Below are 26,572 nucleotides of genomic sequence, written 5' to 3' on the forward strand. Positions count from 1 at the left end.
AGCAGTATAAGATAGAAAAACATAGCATCACCAACATTGATAGAAACAGTGTCTTAATTCTTGGTGGGTGGTTATTTGCACAAGAGATGCTTGCACAGTTATTGAGAATGTTGTAGTTCCTTCTCTTAAGTTGCATACATAGTATTCTAGTGTGTCCTTTGTTCAGACTGCCACCATTTGTCTGTTCCCTCTTTTTCATTAGAATAACCATTCATTGCCCATCCGTAACTGTTCTCACATTACCTATGTTGGGACATGTTAATTTATTGATTGCATCAGTCTACCATCATTCAAAATTAATCAAGTAAATTTAAACTCTTACTTCTCACATCCCACTTTAACTTCTCTCACTTCTTTTGTCCTCATAGCCAGTGAAAGTTCATGTAATGGTTATCCTCATCTTCCCTTTTTACTTCTATATTTAACCATTTCTGAATATATGAATTTTCGTCATTACTAGTTAGCTGTATGTCAAATTCCATTGGTACTTATCTCTGTATTATCTTAATGAGAAACTATAAGCCCCCTTTTCCTACATTTCGTGTTACTCACTACTATTTTAAGTACCACTTCAGGTAGAACTTATTAATAATCAGACAGTAGCTTTTAAAAAATTATCCTTTTGTGAAATATTTCAAAATATATTATACTTTTGAAATCTGATTGAAGGTCTGTAGCTAGGGGTGGGAGGAGATAGTAGGTATATTTCCATGCTTTATTTTTATATTTATTTATTTATTTATTTATTTATTTATTTATTTATTTTTGAGACAGAGTCTTGCTCTATGGCCCAGGCTGGAGTACAGAGGCACGAGCTCGGCTCACTGCAAGCTCCACCTCCCGGGTTCAGACCATTCTCCTGCCTCAGCCTCCCGAGGAGCTGGGACTACAGGCGCCGCCACCTCGCCCGGCTAGTTTTTTGTATTTTTAGTGGAGACGGGGTTTCACCGTGTTAGCCAGGATGGTCTCGATCTCCTGACCTCGTGATCCGCCCGCCTCGGCCTCCCAAAGTGCTGGGATTACAGGCGTGAGCCACCACGCCCGGCCCATGCTTTAGTTTTAGCCTAATGATTTCAAGAGCTGACAATACACAAAAGCATTGTAGAAAAACTAAAGAACACGATGCAATCATACCTGTTGCTGCAGGACTGAGCACTGATCTCAAATAAGGCTTGGAAACATAATTTAATTAATGAATTTCTCACATTTCTTTTATCATCTGCACAGTACATCTAGAATTTGAATGATTCTTTCCCATGACTTAATATTGATTTTTAAAAGACCACAGTAAGACATGGCATGCAAAGCCTTTGGGGCCACTAATAGAGAGTCTAGGGGCAGGATAAAGCATGATACTTCCTAGGAGACTATATTTCAAAGTGGATTTTACATAGTCCTGTTTCATAAGATGCTCCAGGACAGAGGATTTTATGTCATATAAGATTTGAACAGATTTGTAAAGGATTCAAGTAGTAAAGAAATTTCTTCATATATTCAACTATGGAACTTCAGTGTCATTATCGTTTAAAAAAATACCATTAAAATCCTGTAGACTACTTTTGAGAAAGACTAGAACATAGATTTTATGATGGGTATGGAGGGTTTGAGTGAAGCTAATACCAATTTTACTGCTTGGAAATCTATTTGAAGGTCTTGCTTATTGGCTCTTGGCTCTTGGCTTCAAAACATTCATGAAAAATTTCTAGGCAAGAAATCAGGGAAGGAATTAACAGAATATATTATTTATTTATGAAGGCAAAGGTTATTGCTGTTTTTACTTATCTGAATATTTAATTCTTAGCACAGTGTCTCAAAGTTTGCTTGCAAAGTAAATGAATAAAAAAACAAAAACACAGATTTGTTAGAAACAAATTACTCAGAAGTGTTGTCTAGAAAAACATTTTCTAAAATTTGTCCAAAAAAATATTGTCTATGACCCAGAGGTTATATCCATCAAGGTGTTTTATAGGTGAAGGATGCTATGGTTCTACGGTTTAAGAACAGTTGCAGTGGCCTGCAAATTTCTGGTTAGGAATATTGACATGAGCCACAGGATCATTCTATTTGACTCAAAAAGGTAGCTTTCCTTGATTACTAAGATATCTGCAATACATGCGTATATAAATCTTGATAATATTTTGGTAATAAATAATCAGATATCTTGGAAATATACATGTATTTCTCTTTTTTCTTTTTCTATGTATGTATTTATTTACTTGAGACAAGGTGTCACTCTGTTACCCAGGCTGAAGTGCAGTGGCACAATTACTGCTCACTGCAACCTGGACCTCCCGGGTTCAAGTGATCCTTCTGCCTCAGTCTCCCTGGTAGGTAGAACTCCAGATGCGTGCCACCATGCCTGGCTAGTTTTTGCATTTTTTTTTTTTTTTTTTTTTTGTAGAGACGGGGCTTTGCCATGTTGTCCAGGCTGATCTCAAACTCCTGGGCTTGATTCACCCATCTCATCCTCTCAAAGCGCTGAGATTACAGGGGTGAGCCACAGTGCCCAGCTGGTTTTTTTGTGTTCGTTTATTTTCTCTTATAGCTCAACTACCGCAAGGAGAAAATGTTTTGACTGGAAGATGCAAAGACCAGTCACCTAGTTTTTCATATTAAACACACAGCTGGATAATTGTCTTGCATCTGTCTTTGGGATTCTTGACAGCTTTGCAGCACTCTTACATGTCAGACTTTTTGTCTGTGCCTAAGAAGTTGAAGGTCAAAACTGAGACTGCATTAAATTTATCAAAGTGAAAAGAATCTTTACAAACTTTTGGAAATAACAGATTCTCTTCCCTTCCCTGCTAGCTTTTGTACTGGAGTATTGTTTTGAACTTTTAAAACTTAGTTTTGTATTATTGTACAGTTTTATTTCCCATCTTTCCCATGAAATGAAGTTTAGTGTGAACTCTGCTTCTCTCCTCTGTGGAAGAGATAAAATCACATTTTAAAAAGCGGAGGACATTAAGTATAATTTCTTGTTCAAATGCTTTTGTGCAACATTAATATATCTTTTCTCCAGCTAATATATCCAGTAATCGAGAGATTGTAGTGTATTACTTTAATAAACCTTTCTGATAATTTTACACTTTTTCCATTTTATACACAAATTCCATAAAGGAGCAGTTGTTTCATAATTGTCCTACCATTTATCATATTGACATACTTCATCTTTAATCATATATATTTTGTTACTGTATTATATTAATGCAACATCATTTGTCTTTATAGTAATATTTTTTCACCTTATTAATAATAAATTAAATGAAACTCTAAAATGTGTTGTCCTAAACCTTGTATTTTTAAAAATATTTTTAAATGAGCATTTCAGGATTTAACAATAATCTTTTTCCTTTTTCCTGTCATTAGTATTATTATTTTAAAGAACACAGAAATTGCCTCTCTTTATTTTTGGAAAAAAAAAATTGAGCCTATAGTTGTACTTAGCGGTGAAAAAAAATAAAATATTTATAAAATGTAATAAAATGGGGCATTTTTCTTTTCTCCTCAGTCCCTGAGATAACTTTTCAATATCCAACATAAAACATCCAAAATAAAAGAAATTTATAATTAGCTCTTCTAAAGTAATTGAGAAAAATTCATTTTCCCTCAATTTTCTGCTTTACTTATACTTTCAAAAATAAGATATTTGTTTTAAATCTGTCTAAAGATCTTCATGGTATGGGGAAAGTAGCAGTGCTGATAGAATGGGGTCTGTATTTCAAATGCTTGCTATGTTCTTCATCAGTGTCTGTTAGTCACTTCTACATGTCAACACCAATTCCTATTTGTCACTCTTCAAACCATAACTGAGTGAGAAACAGATTATGCATTTAGTCACAAAATATTAATGCAGAGTTCTAAAAGTGGCACCTGGTCTTGTTCTGGCATGTCTACAAACAAGTTTGTTTTACATAAATGGCTTTTCTACAAATTTGAAATGTGAATATATTTTATTTTTTCCCAGTGAGTACACAATACACAATTCTTTGACAATACTATTAACCGATTTTATGCCAATTTCTTCTCTGATCTAACAACATCAAATGAAACACATTAAGATTTTGGACACTGCTTGGTGACTTAAACAAACTACAGTTAAAAAAAAATCCATCTATAAAACAAAGTATAAAAAGTCTACCCACGGCCACAAAATCCCTTTTCTTGCAACACTTTAAAATCACAACAAATGCTTTTGAAATTATGAGATTTTTAAAAAATTAGTAAATTGAACATCAGTTTTTTAAAAAAAGGATGGTGTTTCATTTGAAGTACACATTATAGAGAAGCAAAACAGAAGTAATTTCACCGCTAAAATAATGTGGAGAGACATGTTGCTTTACAACAGTTCTTGCCATGTAATTCCATAAACAATAGACAGAAGCAGATGAACAAATTAGTGAACGTTATGTCTCTGCATATCTTTAATATGGATGCACACTTGCTTCCCAGTAGCGAAGATAAACCGCAGTTTAGAGTTCAATGGTACTGTTATCATCAGATTGTCAATGGACAATTACATAAATTTATTGAATAGAAATTGGGTGGTGTTCCATCAAAGCACATTACAGACTTGCAATTCAAATCCTGTTGAAAACATCTTTAAATACTGAGAGCATTAAACTATGACAGAGAACACCATTAAATCTGTTTTGTACTCAAAGCAAGTAAACTTGCAGTGGTTTTACTTTTCTTGGTTGTGTGATACCTTGTATGTTGGTTTTGAATTTTCTGCATTCTCCGTTGAACTGAATTCAAATCCTGTGAGGGAATCAATTCTTTTCATGCCCCTGTACTATCCCACCTTATTTTAAAAGTCTCACAGAACATGTCTGAAAGAGGGGTAGGGCGACTCCACCTGCATACATTGGCATACCTGAGTTTGGGCACCAATACAGCTATTTTCCCAAGGAAGACTTTTCCTGTTACGAATGAAGCTGTGCTTGTGTTGGGCATGACTACATAGCAGCATTGCCTATGAGTGCAAGATCAGATTACATTCTCTCCCACCCAGATTTCCTTTTGCAGTCCTTATGCAGGCCTCTGTGTGGACCTGTAAGAGTGAGCTCAGTGAATTTCTAATCACATTCATTGAATCGGCTATGAAATGAAAAACTGCTGTGGCTCTCATAGGTATTTGTATTTTTCTGTTGACATCTGACTACACTGATCAGTAGCTTTTTACATGTAGCAAGTTGACAAAGGCTTTTGATTTCTAATAATGTTTCTGAATTCCTTTGTATAGCTACAGCATTTCATCTTGCCCTCAATCTACCTGCGGGTGATATTTTGAGTGCATAATGTGACTGCCCAATGTGTTTAAAACTAGGTGTAATAGGCAACATGGACTAGTCTAAAAGAACATTCCAAGTAACCACAAGGTCTGCACTGACAGAATTTTAACTGTAACAGTTAATTTTTAGATGCTGAAGACAATCAGGAAGGTATGATGCTATGCCCACATTATTCCAAAAGTCATCTGCATATGCATACTTCACTTTGAAGCCTTGGTTTATTAATCGCCTACACCTGCCAGTTACCAGGGATCAAAGGCTATGTGTTCTATATGTAATGAACTAAGGTTTTAGACTAAACTGGGTCATAGAGAAACACAAAGAGGGAACACAAAACCTCTTCAAAATTTGTTTGCCTTTAAATAGAAAGAGGTTAAGTAGGGAACTGCATAAAGAGATCTTTAAAGTCCTCACATCCTAGAGTTGTGAATAAGTATGTATTCACTCTTGGCAGAAACTTTTCATCTTCCTCAGTCTCTTTGTCCCAGAGAAATCCCACCGCATTAGAATTCAGGCACTGATAGTAGAAAGTTGATAAAGGGTTTAATAACTGTGTCTCAGAATTCCTTTTCTCTTCAGTGAAGAAATAAATTACATGGTACCGTAAAGCTGGTGGGGCCCATGAAGAACATTACGTTCTATACTTGCCTGTGCTGATGCAGTCTCAGGGAATAAAAAAGACGGAAATATTTAATCATGTCATCCCTTTGTTATAACGACATGACATAAATTGGTTACTGAGCCAATAATGCATGGAGTGCGAATTGTCACTCAGAAGGGTCCCATATTTTAGAACTGATCCTAATTACGTTGAACATTTTTAGAAGAGTACCAACAACTGAACTTATCATAGGAAAAATTTGAGAAAGTATAGACAGAAATAAAATTTAAGATTGCGTAGGAAACACATGGGAAAATGTCACAAGTGGGAATTTCAGGAAGGTCCTCTTCTACTTGACTGACTATACATGTACAGTAGCTAACACATATTTCAAAGTCACATTTATTCTGAGCATACATGACCAATGTCCAGGAATTTCTTGTTGTCAAAGTCATGAAAACAAATGAGGCAGGACAATTATTAATGTCCACTTACAAGGTCTGGTTTTATTTAAAAAGTTTATAAACATGCATTTTTTTTTCTCCTTTTAAACTTTTCTTTTCAATTCCCTTATTCAAAATGGGTCAAACGTATTTTAGTCGGAAGCCAATTTCTGAGGATGTACCACAAAATATTTATTCCAATAAATCTACTTACTGTGAACTGAACATACTCTCAGCACTGCTTTTTAAGCACGTACAATTTGGCTATACACTGGGTGGCATAAACTTCACTTCTTAATCAAATAAAACACAAATTGTATATAGACTGTATTTTTTTTAAGTCATGAATTTAAGTGATGCAGCTCTATCCTCTAGTGTGTACTGTACATGTATTAGAAAGATGAAATAAGATATTGCAATAGAGTTTATATTTTGAAACAGCCCGAGTATGCCCTAATAATAAATTGCTTCTTTAACTATTTGCTAGATATTCTAGAGTTCATTTTGTTCATTTCCTTGGGGAACTTCATATTATATTCTGACTTAATGAGTTGGAGAGCTTAATTATGATAATTCAGAAAATGTTTTTAAAAAACTGTAATATAAATACAGCTCTTGCAAAACACCTTAATTTCCTCTTGCTTATTGTAATTCTCAGATGGGTCAATTACAATGACAGGCAAAATTGATTCTAAATAAAACTTTAATTTCTTTTTTTAAGCAAATTTATTACATCTTTGCTACCTGCATACTTTAATGCATATTCAGTCTTAAGACAAACTACTTTTTTTGACCCCTGCTTTTGTCAATAGTAAAAGCCACCTTTCTACTATTTTTAATTGACTCAGTCCCTGATATTCAAAGAAGACTTTGCCAACACCATTGTTCCTTTGCATCTTCCTATTTCTACACCCCAACTGAAAACCATCTAACATGATTTGTTACAACCATCATTATCCAATCTAGCTTACAGTACAGAAACTCCCTTCACATTCAGTCTTTTTCTTCATGTCACGAGGAGTAGAGACTTGTGCTTATCACCAAATAAAATTGCAGTGCAAAATTTAAACATAAAAGTTACACAATTAAAAGTTAATATATGGCACCACAGCCTATTAATTCACATATAGTACAACAGACCAATAAGAACAGACAATAATATGAACAGAGCTAAAAAGAGTGAGCTTGCATAGCAATGCACAAAAGAAATTATATACAGAGGAAAATCCTTTTCTTCCTGTAGGGCGAGTTTTGTTTTCTTTCTTTTTTATATACTCCTGACAAGAAAGAATTAAGGTGGGTGGTGTACTTAAGAGAAGAACACAATTAAAATATCTGTGGGATATGTGTGGCTGTGTGTCTTTACATTGCATTTACAGTTCTTTTAATAGTACATAAATAAAGAAATTGTTCATTGCACTGTTTAGTGTCATCACTTCCATGAGTTCGGACCTGATGGTCCTTCAGAGCAGCTTTGTATGTCTCCTCTCAGTTACTCTAAAGAAAGAGAAAAAAAATAGAAATAAAATGTAAATTAAGCATTCTACTTTTTTGACCAGCAAAACAAAAAGCAAAGCAAACAGATAATCAATGAAAATAAGGTATTCAGATAGATGAGTTTGTGAACTTAAGTAATTTTACTTGAAGGAGATGATCAACGAGTAAAAGAAAAGAAACACTACAGAATTGGGAAATTTAAACACCCAATAGAACTATTTTGGTACTCTTGTGCATCTGTCATTACTTCAAAAAAAAGGTAAAGAAAAATTCAAGTAGCTGTGAATCAAATTAAAATTATAAACAAATCTTAATCATAGATTGGCAATAGCCAACAACAATGACAACTGAGATCAATAAAGAAATTAACAGTCTTGAAATTATTTCTCTTTTCATTATCTCATGGAATCTTCCAAACAATCTGTGACGTGAAGATAATGGTAATGCTATTTTTCTGATGAGGAAATAGATTAGGAAGACAGATTACTTTCTCATGTCCAATAACCAGTTAAGGGGTTGAGAATATTAGAAACAGAGCTGTTTTCTCAGCAATGCTTTTAAACAGAATTCAAAGAGGCAGTTAAAAATATCCAGCAAATATATTTCTGATAATGAAAAGCTGTATTGGTAACTTTCCTGAGGAAATTAACACAAGGAGCTTAACATTTTTTGCTGTGACGTTCTTAACTTTCCCTATTACCTAGTATTTTACATTTAGAAAATTAATTATACTAACTGTGCCAGTTTTCATTCATAAATGGAAATTTATTTATAAAATGTTATTGTAGTCAAAATATTACAAATTAATTAATAATCAAAGATCAACTCTTCAAGGGTGGCTACCCAAATTTAAAAAATAAATGAAGAGCAACTTGAAAATGAAGAATTCCTTAGGAGTTTCTTTAAAACTACCAAAAGACCAGTGTCTCCCTTTCTTTATTGTGTTCAGTTAAAAAGGCAAAGAAAATGAGAAATACACTATATTTAATTTCACTTACAAGTATTAAGACTAATCGACTAACTTAAAACAATTTTTATAGCATAAATCAAACTTAAAATAGCAGAAACATTTATAAAAACGGACAGCAATAAATACAGCCATGGCCTAAGTCATGACCAAACTTGCTGAAAATTGCAATTGATTGTTTTCGTAGCAGAGCAAATTTTCTATTAACCTGAAATTTGTTTAATATGGCAATGTTATCAACTCAAGATTCTTTCTGAATCACAATAGCCTTTTAAATGACCTACAGCACTTACATAATTCACCTGTAAACTGTCCTTGACTGTTGGAGCCCATGTATCCTATGTCAAGAAGGTCGCTGGCATTGCGCTGGTGGCCTGCTCTCAACACCTCAGCTTTCCTAGGTCCAGTGGATCCCTTAGAAGAAGCTGTGCCTGATGAGCTGTGGCCGCCTGGAGATGGGAAACTGGGTTTGCTATAGGGCACCAAGGCCTCCTCTGAAAAAGAAAAAAACCCCAAGGGCTAAGTTGAACAGCAACATGGAGGCAAACTAACCTCTTAAATATTACACTGTGAATGGCCTGCTTTACCATTTCATTCTTTAGTAAAATTAAAATTATGAAGTTTAATCAGGACCGGATATTAAAGAAATTTCTATGTGCAAGCAACATTTCCTACAATAGGAACTGAAGCAGAATTAAATGAAAAGAGATCTTGGGATAAATACACAATATTATATATTATTTGCAAAATTTAAATTCATTATAAAAGAGGGCTGAATACAATGAACTACAGTTTGTTTAACAAAAGCATATCTGAGAATAATTTCTAAAGTTCAATGAGGCTCCAATTTAATTTTCCCATTAAGATTAAAGAAACTGGGTTTTTGTTTCAGCTGAAATTATGGCAACATTTTCTCAATCGATTTAAATAAAGAACTATATATTAGTTAATTAAATAAACTTTTAAAATTTATGTTGCTTTTTGAGACAGAAATACAATATTTAAAGGACTATGTATTTCCTTAAAAGAAAAAGAGAAACTCACACATTTAAATAAATAATATGCTTTTTTTTTTTTTACAGATTGTTCTCTCTACAAATAACTCATGACATATGTTACAAATAATCACTTAATAGTTCAAAAATTGTTTTTTCTTTCCCTCTTTATTCTCACTGCTCCCACTCCACACCGCATCCCCTCTGTTTTTCACTTTCTTTCTATGTATGGGCTATTATTCTATGATTAATGCCAACTGAATTTACTATTTCTCCCCTTACATAGTCTCTAATGACAAGAACCACATGATTTTTCTCTCACAGCCTGAATGGTGTAAACTTTCTAAATGTTCCACTAAACCTAGATATTAAAATTGTCATCTACTGGCCCTTGCACCAATGACATTTTCCAAAAACTTGAGCATCAAGTTGTGTCAAAATGGAGTTACAGAAAATGCATGGAGAGAGGCCTATCTAGAACACTTTAAGTCCAAATGAATACGTGAAAATATATTTTTTCAAAGACTGTGTGTATGTGTATGTGTGTGTTTCAATACTCAATGAATCCTGACATGAGAAGCGATATCTCAGAAAATACATTTATAAAATAGGCTCCCCACCTCCCGCGACCCCCCGCCCCCCCAAAAAAATCAACTACAAACAATGAAATTTATTTCTGTGACATTTCCAGGAAGCTTGATTTATAAAAAAGCACTTCCCATAGACACATTAACAATCAACTAAATCAATCAACTGATTAACAGTTGGAGAAAGTGCACGCCAGTATAACCTTATCTAACTTGAGGGTCTGTGATGGGGCATTTTTCTGCAACTTTGTAATTTTAATGAATTCACCTATTTGATGTGAGTTCTCCTTTCGAATGACTGGTTACTTCAGTCAAAATGAACAAACTTGCTGAAGGCAGAGATTAAACTGACACAAACGATTAAATTTAGCGATCTTTAAAGTATTCAATATAAACATTAATAGGCCAAAAAATAAAATTTTCTACTGAGCAGTTTAGATGAAGCTTGCAAGTCTCTGGAGATCAAAGGCCCTGTGGAGAGGCTGACTGAGGAACACTGCCCATTGGAATCAGCCTTAAGGCATGTACTGGAAAACTCTGCCAAGGAATTCCAAATTCCTTTACTGATCGAAGGCAAATGTTTCTCAGATGCCCTTAAACAACTGCCCTTTCTAGAATACCGGGTAGGAAAAGAAATGGTCACAGTCCACACTTTCTTGGGACTGTGCAGGACACACCTGATCCGACCCCTTGTCTGTGTGGGGCTTTCCGTGTCTCTTCCTGTCGTTCTGTGGAGCTTATCCGTTCCTGGGTTTGCCGCTGCCATTCTAGGGAGGTTCTAGTTGGACCATCCAGTGAGCTCTTTGTGTCTTCTAGGGCGGATGCGTGTTGTCTCTCCAGAGAGCTTCCTTTTCTCTCTGTTGAGTTTTCCACGTTACCAGCCTGCTGGCTCGAGCCTATCTGCTGCCTGAGACCCTGACCTGGCGGGGGATCTGGTGGTGGTGGAAGATCTAAAAATTTTGAATAATGTTTAGAATGGACTAAAATTTAATGAAAAATACAGGTTTTAGTTCACGTTGAAGAAAATCTTTGCCCTCATACAGGTATTACCCATACAAAAGAAATTTGGGGAAAATAAAAGTCAACTGTTTATTTCCAAAGCTCATATTATTGCTCTCTCTGCTGTCTTTCGGCCATCGCATCATTGAAACAAAATTGACTAGTGTTGCTCAACAGTTAAATGTGGGAAGTGTTTTCAGTTGCATATTGAGGCTATCATGCAAGGTGTAAAGGGCAGTTCACTGTTTATGTTCAATCCACTGTCCAACCCTCCTTCCCCAAGAAATACCATGACACAAAATAAGATCACTAGAAATTCCAGAAGCTGTGCTAGCACAAGGCCCCAAGAACAAAAGGTCTCCAAAGGGAATGTCCCCCTCGGGAAATTCAGAACGATATGACGCCTTTACCCATGTATGTGGCACATTTAACAACATTAAGCTAACATTTATTAAATGCAATTAACATTCTGCTTGACAACCAATTCTGGCTGTTCGTTTCATGAGTTAGCTAATGAGTTACAACTAATATATTATAATCTTCCAATGTATTAATTTTAATAAGTAATAACCAATGTTCAGAGTAAAGATTGAATGTGTTTTATGGTGCTAGAGAAGACAATGCATCACAGAAATTTGAGATAGAGTAGAAGAGATAATTTTTCAGAAAAGCTCTTTAAAGTAAATATCAGATAGGAAAAAATTTAAGGTTCCAATATCAGCTCCCTTTTCATCTCTCTTTTATTAACTCTTCAGATCATAATAGCTTTATATTTTGTATGTCTTCGATTGTGAAATCATAGTCCTTTCTTTCACTTTTAAGTATGTATTAGTTCTGAAATTACTTTGCTGAAGATTTTGAAATCTTCTGAACATCAATTTGGATCATTTTCTTCTCATTTTTCTTGCATGTTATTGTAAACTTCTTTGTTCATCCTTAGAATATTGGTAATTATATTATTTTTTCATAAAGACCAAATATCGTATAAAATGCACATTTATTTCATTAATAGAGGACATTGTACATAACATAGTCAATTATTTCTGATGCCATTTTTGTAAATGTATTCTGTTGTTTCTAATAACATTCTGTTTGTGAAATTTAGAAGGAAAACGTATAAATTTCTCGTAGACAAAAGATAGCTTCCTTAACAGTCAGCTAAGCCATTCCTTTCAAAGACTTCAAGAACCTTTATACTCTCTTTTATGAGCAAAATGATACTATTCTCCATTGAACTGATAATGTTGGTCTCTGGAGCATCTCCTCTGAGTTCCTAAGATGGAGCAGCATTGCCAGTTCTTACGTGTGTCCTCATGTTAAATTATGAATTGCTAATAACTGAAGGGAACAGGGTCTCTGGTTGGGAGGATAAAGTTGCATTTGGAATATTTTTCCAAAATGAAGAAATAATCCAATATTGAGATATCTGTTTGTTGGATAATCCAATGAGTTTGGTGTTTCCTTCATATTCGATAGTACTGACTTCCTTCACTATATGTTATTATAAATGCAAATTATTTCATTTGATTTATTGAACTTAGACTGCCAGTGAGCAGAAATGATTGTATTTGCTTCCAAAATAACTTATCTTGTCATTGATTTTTATTCTCCATCAGAGCAGCTTCGTTTTTAAAATGGCCAAAACAGCATCTGCTTATGCCAGCTAAAATTCTGATTATTATTTAATTTAACCAAAAATTATATAGCTTCATAAGAAATATCCTTGGGGTTCGTATATTTTAAGAAGAAAGGACATTACATGCACATTGAAATAAACTAATTGGAAAAAGAAATGGGATTAAGAATGGGTTTTTGAAAAATAAAAGTATGTAATCAAATACATTTACTTAAATTAAATTTATTACTCATTTCTATGTTGATTCATTTCAACCAAATCAATTCACTAAAAAGTCTCTTACTGGCCTACTGAGGATTAGCTCTTTTCAGGCACACAACAGTCCAATGAGATAGGTGCCATTATTACCTTCCATTTTTAGATAAGAAAATGAAGGCAAAAAGAAATAAAAAATCTCCAGCTTGGATCTTTTCTCCTATACACTCCAGACTCATATAACCAGATCTACACTGGACAGTTCCACTTAGGTGTTTAGAAAGCTTCTCAAATTTCATGTATCAAAACTCAGCTCCAGATCATCCTATATAAAATATGCTTCCTCTGCAGTGTTTCTTCTCTCAGTTGGTCACAGTTACATTCTACAAGTTAGCCAACATTTCAGAGTAATGTGGTTTCCTTTCTTTATGGCCTACGTTTATTTCATAACAACTCCCGTTAGCTCTACCTCCAAAATCCAACCTTTCTTAACATTGTCATTGATTCTCCTTTGGCATGAACCACCATCATCTCTTCTCCACTTTGGTAGCTTCCACAATCTCCACTTTGCCTCATTTAGTATATCTCAACACAGCAGCTAGAATTACTTTTTAAAAAATAAACAAATAAATAAGATCATGTCACTTCCCTGCTTTAAACACACACACATGCATACACACATGCACATACATACACACCCCGTCCAGTGGTTTACCATTCGAAGTAAGAGCTAATGTCATTATGGTAGCTTAAAGGTCTGACAAACACTAGCCTTCATTTGCTTGCCTGACTTCGTATTCTATCTTGTTTCTCTCTCTGCTCCAGTCATATTGTTCCCTTTCCTTTTTATCAAATAAGTCTCAGGCTTTCACTTGCCATTCTCATTTCCTGGAATAACCTTTCCTCAGATATCAGCATTACTCTTTCGCTGATGTTATTCCAGTCTTTTCTCAAATGCTGCCTTCTTGGTGAGGCCTTCCCCAATCACTCTACTTAAAAATACTTCCTCCCTACACCTATACTTCTCAACTCCCTTCCCTTTGTTTCTACCCCATAACATTTATCACCATCTTACTTACATGTTCATGTATGTACTTAGGTTGGTCTTCATCTATCTTCCCTAACTAAAATATAAAAAGGCAGGAGATTTTTGTCTGTTTGGCTCCCATCGTCTATTATATGTTATATGCTTAATAAGTATTTGAGTGAATAATAAATATGTAAATTTATTTGCTCAAAGGCCAACGCTAGTAAGTAAATTTGCTCAAAGGCCAAAGCTCGTATGCGGCAGGGATGAGAAAGGGCCCCTTCTCTGAACAAGACATTAAGAACTAGGGGAAAGGGGCCGGGCATGGTGGCTCATGCCTATAATCCTGGCACTTTGGGAGGTGGAGGTGGGCAGATAGCCTGAGGTCAGAAGTTCGAGACTAGCCTGGCCAACATGGTAAAACCCTGTCTCTATCAAAAATACAAAATTTGCTGGTTGTGGTGGTGCATGCCTGTAATCCCAGCTACTCAGGAGGCTGAGGCAGGAGAATCGCTTGAACCCAGAAGGTGGAAGTTGCAGTGAGCTGAGATCGCACCATTGCACTACAGCCTGGATGACAGGAGCAAAACTCCCTCTCAAAAAAAAAAAAAAAAAAAAAAAAAAAAAAAAAAAAAAAAAAGGCTAGGTGAAAGGGAGAATAGGCTGGAAACAGATTATCTAGGAAAAACAGGTTGATGGGTAAACAGATCTATCTTCCTTTTTTAGCATTGGTCAATATATTGGCTTCCAAGGGTATTCTTTGATTTATAAGACAAATGGAATACAAGATTTGGGCTCAGGAATGCCTGCTTTGGAGAAACTTACAAAAGGGAAAGGAACACCCTTTACGATGTGTGTGGGATTTTTCAGTCTTTGGGATACAGACTGACATTTCCCGCCATTAATAATCTTTCTTATGGGGCACAGGGAAAGCTGCTTTCTCACCCCAGTATAGTTTGACACCACGTGGCAGAGCTGTTGCCAATGAAACAGGAGAAGCGATGCCACTTGCCATTACAACCTCCCAACAACCACTCATGTTCTGTCTTCCCCTCAGAAACCATAAAGGTCTGATCTAGAAAATGATGGTTCCCGGTGCTGAAAAGGCTTACATCTTTACATTACTGCTTAGAAGACAGCAAACACTATTGTAAAATCTCTAATGCAAAAGGTTTATTGTAAAATGTCTGTACACTCAATGCTGCTAGGCATCAGCCTTCCCAAAAAGAACAACTTGATTTTTATATAAAACGTTATGAAATTATTTCTGACACGTAGATCCATACCATATAAATGCTATGACACATGCATTTGCTGCAAAATAACAGTGTTCTTAAGGATAACCTGTAAAGCACCATCCAAAATAAATGTCTTTGTACCACATTATAATTAAAATGGCTTTGGATTACGCACTTGGGGAGATATGTGGTCTGAAATTTCCTTTGCTATATCGCTACTTCTAAAATGTATCATTTTCTAATAATATATTATCCATAACCCCTTTTTGAGATGCTGGCAAATTTGAAATTTTAGAAACTTATTTATTTTTTAGAAAAATAAGCAATATATTGATCATATTTTAAACTAGGAGGCAGCTTGCTTTAAGGAAACATTCTTAAAAAGCTTGCAATAAAAGTGTTTCAGGAAAAAAAAAATCTCTATTTTGTTGATTTATATTTTATATCTTCCACATATTCTGAATAATATCTTCAAACATTTCTGAAAAACCACAGAAAATTCTATACCTAGACATTTTTCTCTTTCCACAGTATTCACAACAGAAAAAAAATACAAAATTATCAACTATTAGATTTATAACTAGCAATTCAGTGAAAGTAGTCCTTTTTTATTTACGAAGAATTAGATCAACGCTACAAACAGTTTTAAGTGCTCAGCTAATTTTCGGAACATCTAAGGCAGAAAGGCAGGGGTGAACATTTTTACTCACCACAGGATACCCATTTACAGAGACTCAAAAATCTCAATTGTACCCTAAACCTTCATGTTCCATTGAAAACAAAGGAAGCAGGAAAGATAAGTAAACCGGAAAGCGTGTAGAACAAATCTATTTGGCTTTTTAAGTCCTCTTACCTTTGTAAGATGACAAAAGAAAGCACAAATAGGGCTGCAGGATTGGATACTCCCTTCCCCAAATGAATAAAAAACAAATGCTTTTCTTCTTTTTCAACGAAGCTTCATTCTGTCCTATAATGGTAAGTGTAAATGTGCTAAGGACTCGGTCATAGCTTCTCCAAGACAGGTACACTTCAGGTTCTCCTGTGGAGCTTTAAAATTATCTGTAACTGGGTTTCACCCCAGAATAATCAAATCTGAATATCTAGGATATATTTTAGAGCTTCCCAGATGGTTCTATTGTGCGGTTTTTAAAAGTTTATCCTTTTGGTGTTTAATTGAACTATGTTAGGATAATGTTTGTGTGCTTATAGGGTATAGTGCTAAAAAGGAAAAAGAAATTTACCTTTCAATCTGACATTGTAGTAGACACTTTAAGTATGTGTTACATATCCTTAGACTATAACTTCAGTATATATATTTTAATTCATTCTTTAAAAGATATAAGAACTAAATTTAAAATATGGGAAATAGACTATATTCTGTAAAGTTAATGAAATACTCATTATTGAACATGGATATCTTCCAGTAACATTGTGTTTCTTGAAACTAACAGTGTCTAAGCAAATATTCAAATATTGGATGCTATATATAAATAAAAAGACTGAGCTAGATCAGCAAACTATGGGCCATGGGCCGAATCCAGCCACTGCCCATTTTGTGAATGATGTTTTGTTGGAAGTCAGTCATATCCATTATTCTACTTTTCTTTTCTTTTTTAGAAGGAGTCTTGCTCTGTTGCCCAGGCTGGAGTGCAGTGGCATGATCTCAACTCACTGCAACCTCTGACCTCCTGGTTCAAGCGATTCTCCTGCCTCAACCTCCCAAGTAGCTGGGATTACAGGCATGCACCACCACGCCCAGCTAATTTTTGTACTTTTAGTAGAGAGGAGGTTTCACCACGTTGACCAGGAAGGTCTTGATCTTCTGACCTTGTGATCTGCCCGCCTTAGCCTCCTAAAGTGCTGGGATTACAGGCGTGAACCACCATGCCTGGCCTATTCTACTTTTTTTATAGCTGCAGTCATGCAACAATGGCAGTGTTGAGTACTTGTGACAGAGACCATATGTCCCAAAAGCCAAAAATATTTACTATCTAGAGTTTAATAGAAGAAGTTTGCAGACCCTCTGCTAGAGTCTGGATGTTTGTGTACCCCCAAAATTCATACGTTAAAATCCTAATCCCCAATGTGATGATATTGGGAGGTGGGGCCTTTGGCAGGTGATTAGGTAATGAGGGTGGGGTCCTCCTGAAGGGATGAGCACCTATAAGACACACCCAGAGAGAACCTTGTCCCTTCCACTATGTGAGCACACAATGAAAAGGCACCCTCTGTGAACCAGAATGTGGGTCCTCACCAGACACCCAATCTGCCGGTGCCTTGATCTTGGACTTTGCACACCCCAGATTTGTGCAGAAAATTTCTGTTGTTCGGAATCTGCCAGCTTATGGTACAGTCACGTGTTACCTAATGATGGAGATAAGTTCTGAGAAATGTGGTGTTAGGTGATTTCGTTGTTATGCAAGTGGTATGCAGTGTATTTACACAAACCTAGATGGGATAGCTGACTACATACCATTGATCTGGGGTAAAAATCTGTGCAGCATGTTTCTGTACTGAGTGCTACAGGCAGTTATAACACAATGGTGTTATATTTGTGTATTTAAACAAAAAAGGTAGAGCATAAATACAGCATTTTAACCTTATGGCACCACTGTCTCACATGCAGTCTGTCATTGACCGAAACATTGTCGTACAATGCATGACTCTATGTTTTTTATAGCAGCCCAGACAAAGACACTCTTCAACTACATGACCTGTAGCCTGATTTTGGCTCTGAAATTTGTGACTAAAAAATTACTATATCATTTCAAAAAGTCTTTTTTTCCAAAAGTGAAACACCAGCTAAGCTATTGTAATTTAATATTATAAAAGTTCTGACAATATAAGTGCACATGCAGCTTCTGTTTTCTTTCCTACTCTTAAAGTAAAATGCTCACTAAAAAGCATTTATGAAAGATGCCAGAATGGCAAAAAAAAAAAAAAAAAAAAAAAAAATCAACCTCAAAAAATTGTATGGCATGTATTTCTTGAGGCTTAATAACACAGAAATAATTCTAGATTGTTTTTAAAAATGGTGTTTTATTTAAACAAGACCATATTGCCAGGTTTGTCTTGTTATGTAATGAGGCAATGGCTAAGCCACCATGACTACGTTAATCTAAGTAAATGACTGCATGGAGCACATCTCTTCAGTGAGAAAACAAGGGAAAAGGAAAGAAACCTACCATCTGTCATTCCTTCCCTTCGATGAGGCAATGCTGGTTGTTGGTCCATCCGCCCTCCCTTGTGTTTCTTAGTGGGCCGAGGCCTCTGACTTTGACTCACGGCTGCACTGGTGTTACTGTCAGTAGAAAATGGGCTGGTAGGTCGAGGTCTTTGAGAGGAGGTAAAGGCTTTTCCTAAAATGAAAATAAAGGGAATGGGTTCTAGAGAATGTCATTATAGCCTGCTGATTCCGTCCTGTATTCCTGCTCTATGACTAACCTGTAAATCTACCTAGAAATAACACTTGAAGATAGCAAATATTGGTGCATCTCTGTAGAAAAATATATTTTCTACATTCTTAGGTGCACGTATTTTGTTCAATTTTTAATAAGCTAACAACACCCCCACTGACCCTCCCCAAAAATCAAACAAATGAACATAAAACAGATTCACCAATCCAAAACTCAATATTGCATGATTATACTTCTATTTAACCTTGACAATATTAGTGATATTTTCAAAGATGTATGCAAATTCATGCAGCTTTTAGTTCTTAAAATTAAAGAAGCTATCTATGAAGTATATACTGTTTTATTTGTTTAATAAAATTTCATCCTTGGAAACTTACAAAATCTCTCTGAACACAGAAAAATGCCATATGGTAATTACATCTGAAATTTTACATGAAAGGTCTGCTCAGACACATATATTAAATTGACCTTACCACTTATGCACACACACGATGACTTCTATCTCTTTTGGCATAAACTCAATAACATCTGTGTAGAGGACAGCAGGTTAAAATCACCTTGTATATCCAGCATGCAATAGGTATTTTCTGGTGAATATTATTGTATCTGAGCAGCTTCCAAGTTCTCATTGAAAAGTGATATGTGCTGTGTCCTTTTCTTGTGGTTTAGAGTAGGTGTACAGGGAAATATATTCTGGGAAAAGGTTAGCTAATAAATTTTCAACACCTTACAATTTTAATACCATGTTTATTATAGTAACAGAGGCCTGGTTTATGTGCATGTATTTACTCTCCTGTGTATGTTTTCTTTTTTTTTTTTTAATGTTTTTAATTTTTTTTTTTTTACAGTTCAAGTAAGATCATGGAAATTTTTATTTCAAACAATTAGAGATGGATATTACAACTAAATAAAATAATTTTACTAGAAAAAAAGCAAAGTAAGGATATAGAAGATTCAAACAATATAATTATAAAACTCAACCTAATTAGCGTATACAGAACATTACATGAAGCCACTGCAGAATATATGTTTTTTCTTTTTTTTTTTTTTTTCATTTCATACAACATTATTGTATGTAGTTACATTTTCTTAAGTCGATGTGACAGGATATTACTTAATGCTTTATTAGCTATTAGCATACATGCAAGAAATGCACTTATGCTTTCTAATGTATTAGTTTCCTTGCACGTTCTCACTGCTCTGCTTACAGCTAATGCCACAAAAAGCACTCAAGCAACATAAAGTTTCAGACTTATTCCTTACAATGCAAGACAATTCAGATAACAGTTCTATTATAACATATTGTAGTTTGGATGCTATTTGAAAAATAAACCTCTGCAATGCTTAGAAGATATTTTTTATTTCATTTAAAGATAGCTAATGTATGTTCAAAAGAAATATTGGTGGTATAATTCCAAGAAAACTTCCATGACTCATTTTTATAACCTGAGAGTTTAGAGAAGGGTAAAAATCATTTTTCTTTACTATTTGATAACAGTTAAGATTTTGCAAACATACTTAATGTTTTATTAGTTTGTTTTGCAAGGAAGTTCAGTTTAATTCATATATTAGAATATTCTTATATGTATAGTTAAGAATTATACATACAAATATAAAAGCACGCATCATGCCTAAGTTACTTTGTTTCAAATATTTACAAATTACTGATCTATTATTAATCCCACATTCTTTTTTGTGGAATGGGGAGCACTTGAAAAATTATAAAATTGTTCTTTTATATGATTACTTACCACTCTCAGAAATCAAAATTAAATTACCCTAAAGAGAAATACACATGTAGTCATTATTTTATTCAACTTGCAAATGCAGTGGGGTGTATCTTTAATTAGCATCCTTTAAGACAAATAATAAATTATTGTATTAAAATCTTACTAGCCAAACGATTAATAAGACCATAAGCTATTTGAACTGGTAAGACCAACAGCCTTAGACCCATTTACCCCATGCTAAGGAAACCTTCCCAGAAAATGCATTTGCAGAAAGAGATGAGGCAAAGGAAAGTAATGGAGATAAAAGCTGAGTAAATTTAATCACTGGGTACATTATTAATTGTGTGAGGATTTTGCAAAGTGTGAGTTATTGAAAATTTAATGGCAATCTTAGTTGCTGCTTTGCTGTAATATAAAAGGGAAGCCTATTCCAATTAATCAGCAAAGCCGTGAAGAGAAAGGAAAATCAGAGATAGAAAGAGGCGGAGTCTTTTCTTGGCTCTGCAAAACTAGCATCAGAAGAGAGTTTTGGTAATGCAGCATCCAAATTGTGTTCATGCACATTAAAGAAAGCCCTACAGTCAGACTCACTAAGGGGAAAGAACAGGAGAAAAGAGGTCAGTGTCCAAGAACAAGATTCTCTCATGCAAAGAGTGTTGACTTGGAGTCTACCAACCTGTTCTTGTAAGGCTGGTTCCATCCAGCCTAAAACCAGCTTTATCTGCTGCTGCCACCAGTGCTTGTGCAAAACTGCCGCTGGCAAAGATAGAGCCATCGGAGGAGCTACCTACACTAGATCTATGACTAGAAAAGTTACGATCCTCATCAGATGCAGAGCCCCATCCATTTACCATTGAACCTAAAAACAAATGTAGTGGTCTAGTGAGTTGTAGATATTGAAAATCTCATCTGCTGTACACACTATACTAACGAGCAAGTAGGCTGTCCTCGCTTCTTCCTTGAAGTTTCATCATGATTTCTTTAGCCAAATACAAGTATCAGGTACATTTTAAACATTTTTTGTGCAGAAGAAAGAAGCTCATTTAAAATCTGTATCTGTTTGCAACACATAAGCAAAGCACGTGCTGTACTGTTCACCTCTTACACTGTTTAAACCATTACACAATCATTTTCTAAAAGAGAGTTGTGATGTACATTTTAAGCTACTATAATTCAGAAATGAACACTTTCAGTAAAACAAACTTAGTGTTCTTAAACTCACCACAGACTCAGTTGAAGAAATAGTGTGAATATATTTTGAATTTAATGCAGACTCCAAAGATAATCTGCATAGAAACTATACTATATCATAAAAGGCAAAAATTATTTCAAGATTTTAAAATAGAAACTTAATTACAAATAACAACAAAAATTCACAAACAAAAAACATATAAACAGTATCAAAGCAAATGAACTTAGAACATAAGATAAATGTATTTTAAAGAAGTTCTATTAATTTAAATGCTATTTTTGCTTACTTTGCCCTTTAAGTTATTTAAGAACTCCAGTTTTCTCTTTAGTACTAAGATTTATGTTAAAAAGTAACATTTATAAGGACTATCATCGGCATTAACATGAATTTTTTCTGCAAAATGCAACATGGGAATAGAGGAAAATAAATTTAATTTTATGTTTAAAGAGCTGTAAGTTGTGAAGAAACATTTTTTCTTGATTTTCTAGCAAGTCATTTATAATTTTATATATTTTCTTAGACAAAAACAAACAACATAATCTCCTACTTAATACAATTAATATTACAAGATTTATTCATGTTGGTATACCATTAATTCACGACACAAAAAACTACCAAGTATTGCTTATCCTATTTTTGTTAGAAGAGGAGCAAAAAGTATTTGTAAGAAACTAATTTCAGATTTCGAAATAAATCAAATACATATTTACATAAAAGAGATGAAAGTCAAATGCTATAGACCATTTATTTATTTTTTTTTTTCTCTAATATTTAAGCAACTACAGAATAGTTAGGAGTGTTGCCCTGATGCAGTATTTGTAATTTTGGTCAAGGGGCCAGGATACAATGACACGGATTCATGCGCTTTCAATACCAAGAAAACAGAAGCTGAACTGGTTAGAATGATCTGAGAAGTTGAAAGGGTGTTAAGTGTAGCAAAGAAAGATAGAGTTTTGATTCTGGTTGCCAAAAGCACAGAGATACACTTTTTACTTTTCAGACAAATTCCCTTGACACAGGCCACTGCAAGGAAGCCGAGATAACACCAGCAACTGAGCCTCTTCTGAGAGAATCATTTCTGGGTTAATAACCACAAGTCAAGGACCAACAATCCAAAATGAAAGAAGAAATGATGCAGCAGGCTTTGCAATATAATGCTGTACTAGGTACGAAAAAAAACCAAAGACATTCAGTGAGGGGGTCACAAAAGAATACGAAACTCTGGAACTGAGGATGGTTTAAAAACATTTGGAAGCTCACTCCCAGTCCCTTCCCTGTGCTGTTTTCTGTACTTCTAAATGCCGGCTCTTACTGTCCAAATAAACGTCTCTTTAATCTTCACCTTATTTCACTCCTAAACTCCTCCTACCTAATTTCATTCTCATCTCTTCTGTCTTCCTCATTGCTTTCTGCACTATCTTTGTGAAGCACTTACATACATGTGTTCCTGTTTAAAGCCTTACCCAGCTAGCCAATGCCATATCCAAACTGCTAATTCAGTATTTGCAACTATTCAATATCTAGCCTAGCCTACTGATATGATGTGGCTCTGCACCCACACCCAAATTTCATCTCGAATTGTAATCCCCCTGTGTCAAGGGGGGGACTTTGTGGGGGTGAATGGATCATGGGGGCGGTTTCCCTCAGGCTGTTCTCACGACAGTGAGGGATTCTCATGAGAACTGGTTGTTCGATAAGTGTCTGGCATTTCCCCTGCTTGCGCTCTCTCTCTCTCTTGCTACCATGTAAGACATGCCCCTTTGTCTTCTGCCATGATTGTAAGTTTCCTGAGGCCTCTCCAGCCATGCGGAACTGTGAGTCAGTTAAACCTCTTTTGTTTATAAATTACCCAGTCTCCGGTAATATCGTTATAGTAGTGTGAAACCAGACTAATGTACCTGCTGTGTATTAGTCCTCATTCACTCTCTTACAGCCTGTGTGTCTCCTTGCTCATTTACATAACATCATCTTTCATTCTTTAGACAGAGATATTGCCACTAACGCTATTAACCACTGACAAACTTTAAAGTCTAAATTAAATGCCATTTCTGTTATCACCTTAATTCTATCTTATTATAGAGAGAATCCATCTCTCTACCTCCTTTGGTTTCCAAACACTACACATAAACTTGCTTATCAGTTCTCTCTATATATTATGGTCTGCTGCACATGTGTTTCCTCTCCTAGACAATGGAATTCTGGAGGTTAGGAACTATTTCATATTTATTTTCATATTTTTTGTTCAGGGACATTTTACATTAGAAATTCAATAAACAGTAGGCATATGGAATTAAATGCATTCAACTTTTTCATTATTCTATAATTCTGTGTATGACATTATTTGATGTGTAACTTCTTAGCAATAGAAAGAATTTTCTCATAGGAACTCTTAGAAAGTTTATTAAATAAGGAATATAATGATAAATAGTATATAGATATGTGATATATATGTGTGTATTGGTTATGCTTTGATACACTTAAATATTGATATTTAGCAATATCTTATTTAAATTAAGATAAAAATTTACATTAAGTGGCAGCTTAGTTTCTTTGGAGTGTAAATTTTCCATCCATGTTTATCCATCTTAATGCACTTGGCCCAGTGATTTGTTTTCTAAAATTTTTATTTTTCCACTATAACCAGCCTAAAAATAGTTGAGTTTCTTTGGTTTCATGTCTATGTCCGCTTGCTTGTAATTCCAGCCTGAGGATCTAGCAGAGTGACACATTTGGTCTCTGAACCTATAAAACTGACTGTGTACCTATTGAGAGGTGAAATCAGTAAATCCTACACTACAGTAGTAGCACTGAAGAAATTATATCCTGTGAGACCTCCTAGCAGAGAATCAGCCTAACTTTCTGCCTCAAATAATCCCATTTATCTCCCTGTGGTAACTTGCCAGTCCTTCATCCGAGCATTTCCACACACACACACTTGTGATACTTTAAACAAACGGTCTACTTCCTGCGTTTGTGTCTTTGCTCTGCCTCTCTCCCAGCCTTTAGTGCTCCTTGTATGTCCTTAAAGCTCCCAATTATTCAACAAGTTTTCCCTGCTGCTTTTTGTCTCCCTCTGGGAAGAGAGAGTAACATGGAAGACAGGGCTTCAAGTGAGTATTGGTAAATACAGAAAGAACATCAGCTATTCTTTCTTTTGTACTTCTTGTAAGAGCAAAGAGACAAGATAGATGACTTCAGAATTCAAGATATGTGACCACAGATACTTGGCCATTATCAGGCAACAGGAAATCTCATGACCCAATCCGAAGAGACAGAAGTGTCTCATGTTAGTGTAGTTGTGTTTGCCTTCAAAACGGAGGGCAAGGAACATAGAAAGAAATTTTCTCTCCTTCTTTTCATCTCTCCACCTCTCTGTCTGGTATCTTCGACATCCCTTCCTCTACAGTTTGGTTAAGATGTATGGAATGCGCATATCTATGGTAAATATTTTTAAAAGACATTTGGCCACATTCCATAAATCAAATAGTATATAAAATATTAAAATTCCTTCTGTAAAATGGCTAAAATATATTGAACATCCACTGATTTTACCTCTTAGTGGCCTTTCTAAAAAAAGGAAAAATGTTGAGATTTAAACATGAACAATGAGCTGAAGATCTAGGTAAACAATTACCCCTCTAAAAAAAGAGAGAGAGAGAGAAGTAAAAGATAATGAATGAACAAAAATAAAAACATGAATTCACAAATTTAAAAGTAAGTCACTTTTGTGATAACTGATTTTTCTTTCATAAACATAAGTATAAACATGAAAATTAAAATGAACACCAGGTAAAACCAATTCGGCTAGAGGCTTCTTACAAATTATAAGCACTCCATACCAATTTGACATGTTTTAACCCCAAACATAATCAATACATATTTAAATGTTTAATGAAAAATGAATTTATGTCAGAGAGCCAGATTTATTTGTGTTTACATTTTCAATCTTTCCAAATTTCCCTGATTTAAATTGCAGAAAGGCCACAAAAATATCTCAAATGTATTCAAGCTGTTAAAGTAGTCCTGCACATAGGACATTAAGTTGTTGCTCGAATGTTACTGAGCAGTAAAATACCATGATAAAGTGGCATCTTGCTGTGTCTCTATTACATCTTCAGCACTAAAATTAATTTATGATCAGTCATCAATTCATTTACATGTCATTTTATGCTAAATCTTTCCTTGCTGATAAATGCTTATCCTTAGATCCATTAAGCTAGAGTAAAGTCTGTGCTTCATAATATGACCCTGCTAATTGTTGCATTACCATTTTTATGAGATACAAAAACTAGCCGTCCCCTGTTTTTTTCAACCAATATTTAATCTATGAACTTTTCCTATTCAATATTATTTGTCTACCTGTTGAGTAAAAGCTGCAGCTACAAACATCTTTAGATGAATTAATCCAAATATTGACCTTTGCCTACATGTAGAAAAATATGTCAAATCTGCAGAACTTCTTCTTTCACTCAAACATTTTGAATATGCAACGATTCTACCTGCATGCCTCAGAGAGAAAGGAATGTGTAATCATCTCTAATCCCAGCACTTTGGGAGGCTAAAGTGGGAAGATCACCTGAGGTCAGGAGTTTAAGAACAGCTTGGCCAACATGGTGAAACCCTGTCTCTGCTAAAAAGACAAGAAAATTAGCTCAAAGTAGTGGCCCGGGCCTGCAATTCCAGCTACTCAGGAGGCTGAGGCGGGAGAATCTCTTGAACCTGGGGGGCGGAGGTTGCAGTGAACAGAGATTACAC

At 35.0% G+C, this 26,572-nt stretch overlaps 1 protein-coding gene across 5 annotated transcripts in view; it reads right to left on the reverse strand.

Annotated features, from left to right (window-relative positions):
- Positions 1–3,934: 3,934 nt before the first annotated feature.
- ROBO2 (roundabout guidance receptor 2) overlaps positions 3,935–26,572 on the reverse strand; it is a 602,415-nt gene continuing 579,777 nt past the window's right edge. Inside the window, exons 24-28 of one of the 5 annotated variants that reach the window (XM_077994324.1) lie at positions 21,302–21,484; positions 18,665–18,838; positions 11,062–11,334; positions 9,096–9,296; positions 3,935–7,835 (exon numbers count right to left, since the gene is read on the reverse strand). In XM_077994324.1, coding sequence (XP_077850450.1) covers positions 7,834–7,835; positions 9,096–9,296; positions 11,062–11,334; positions 18,665–18,838; positions 21,302–21,484 — 833 coding nt within the window. In that variant the 3' untranslated portion in view covers positions 3,935–7,833. The remainder of the gene's footprint in view (positions 7,836–9,095; positions 9,297–11,061; positions 11,335–18,664; positions 18,839–21,301; positions 21,485–26,572) is intronic. The other 4 variants (XM_077994325.1, XM_077994326.1, XM_077994327.1 and 1 more) reach the window with 4 other exon arrangements.

Source organism: Macaca mulatta, chromosome 2, assembly GCF_049350105.2.
Source record: "Macaca mulatta isolate MMU2019108-1 chromosome 2, T2T-MMU8v2.0, whole genome shotgun sequence".
NCBI classification, from domain to species: Eukaryota; Metazoa; Chordata; class Mammalia; order Primates; family Cercopithecidae; genus Macaca; species Macaca mulatta.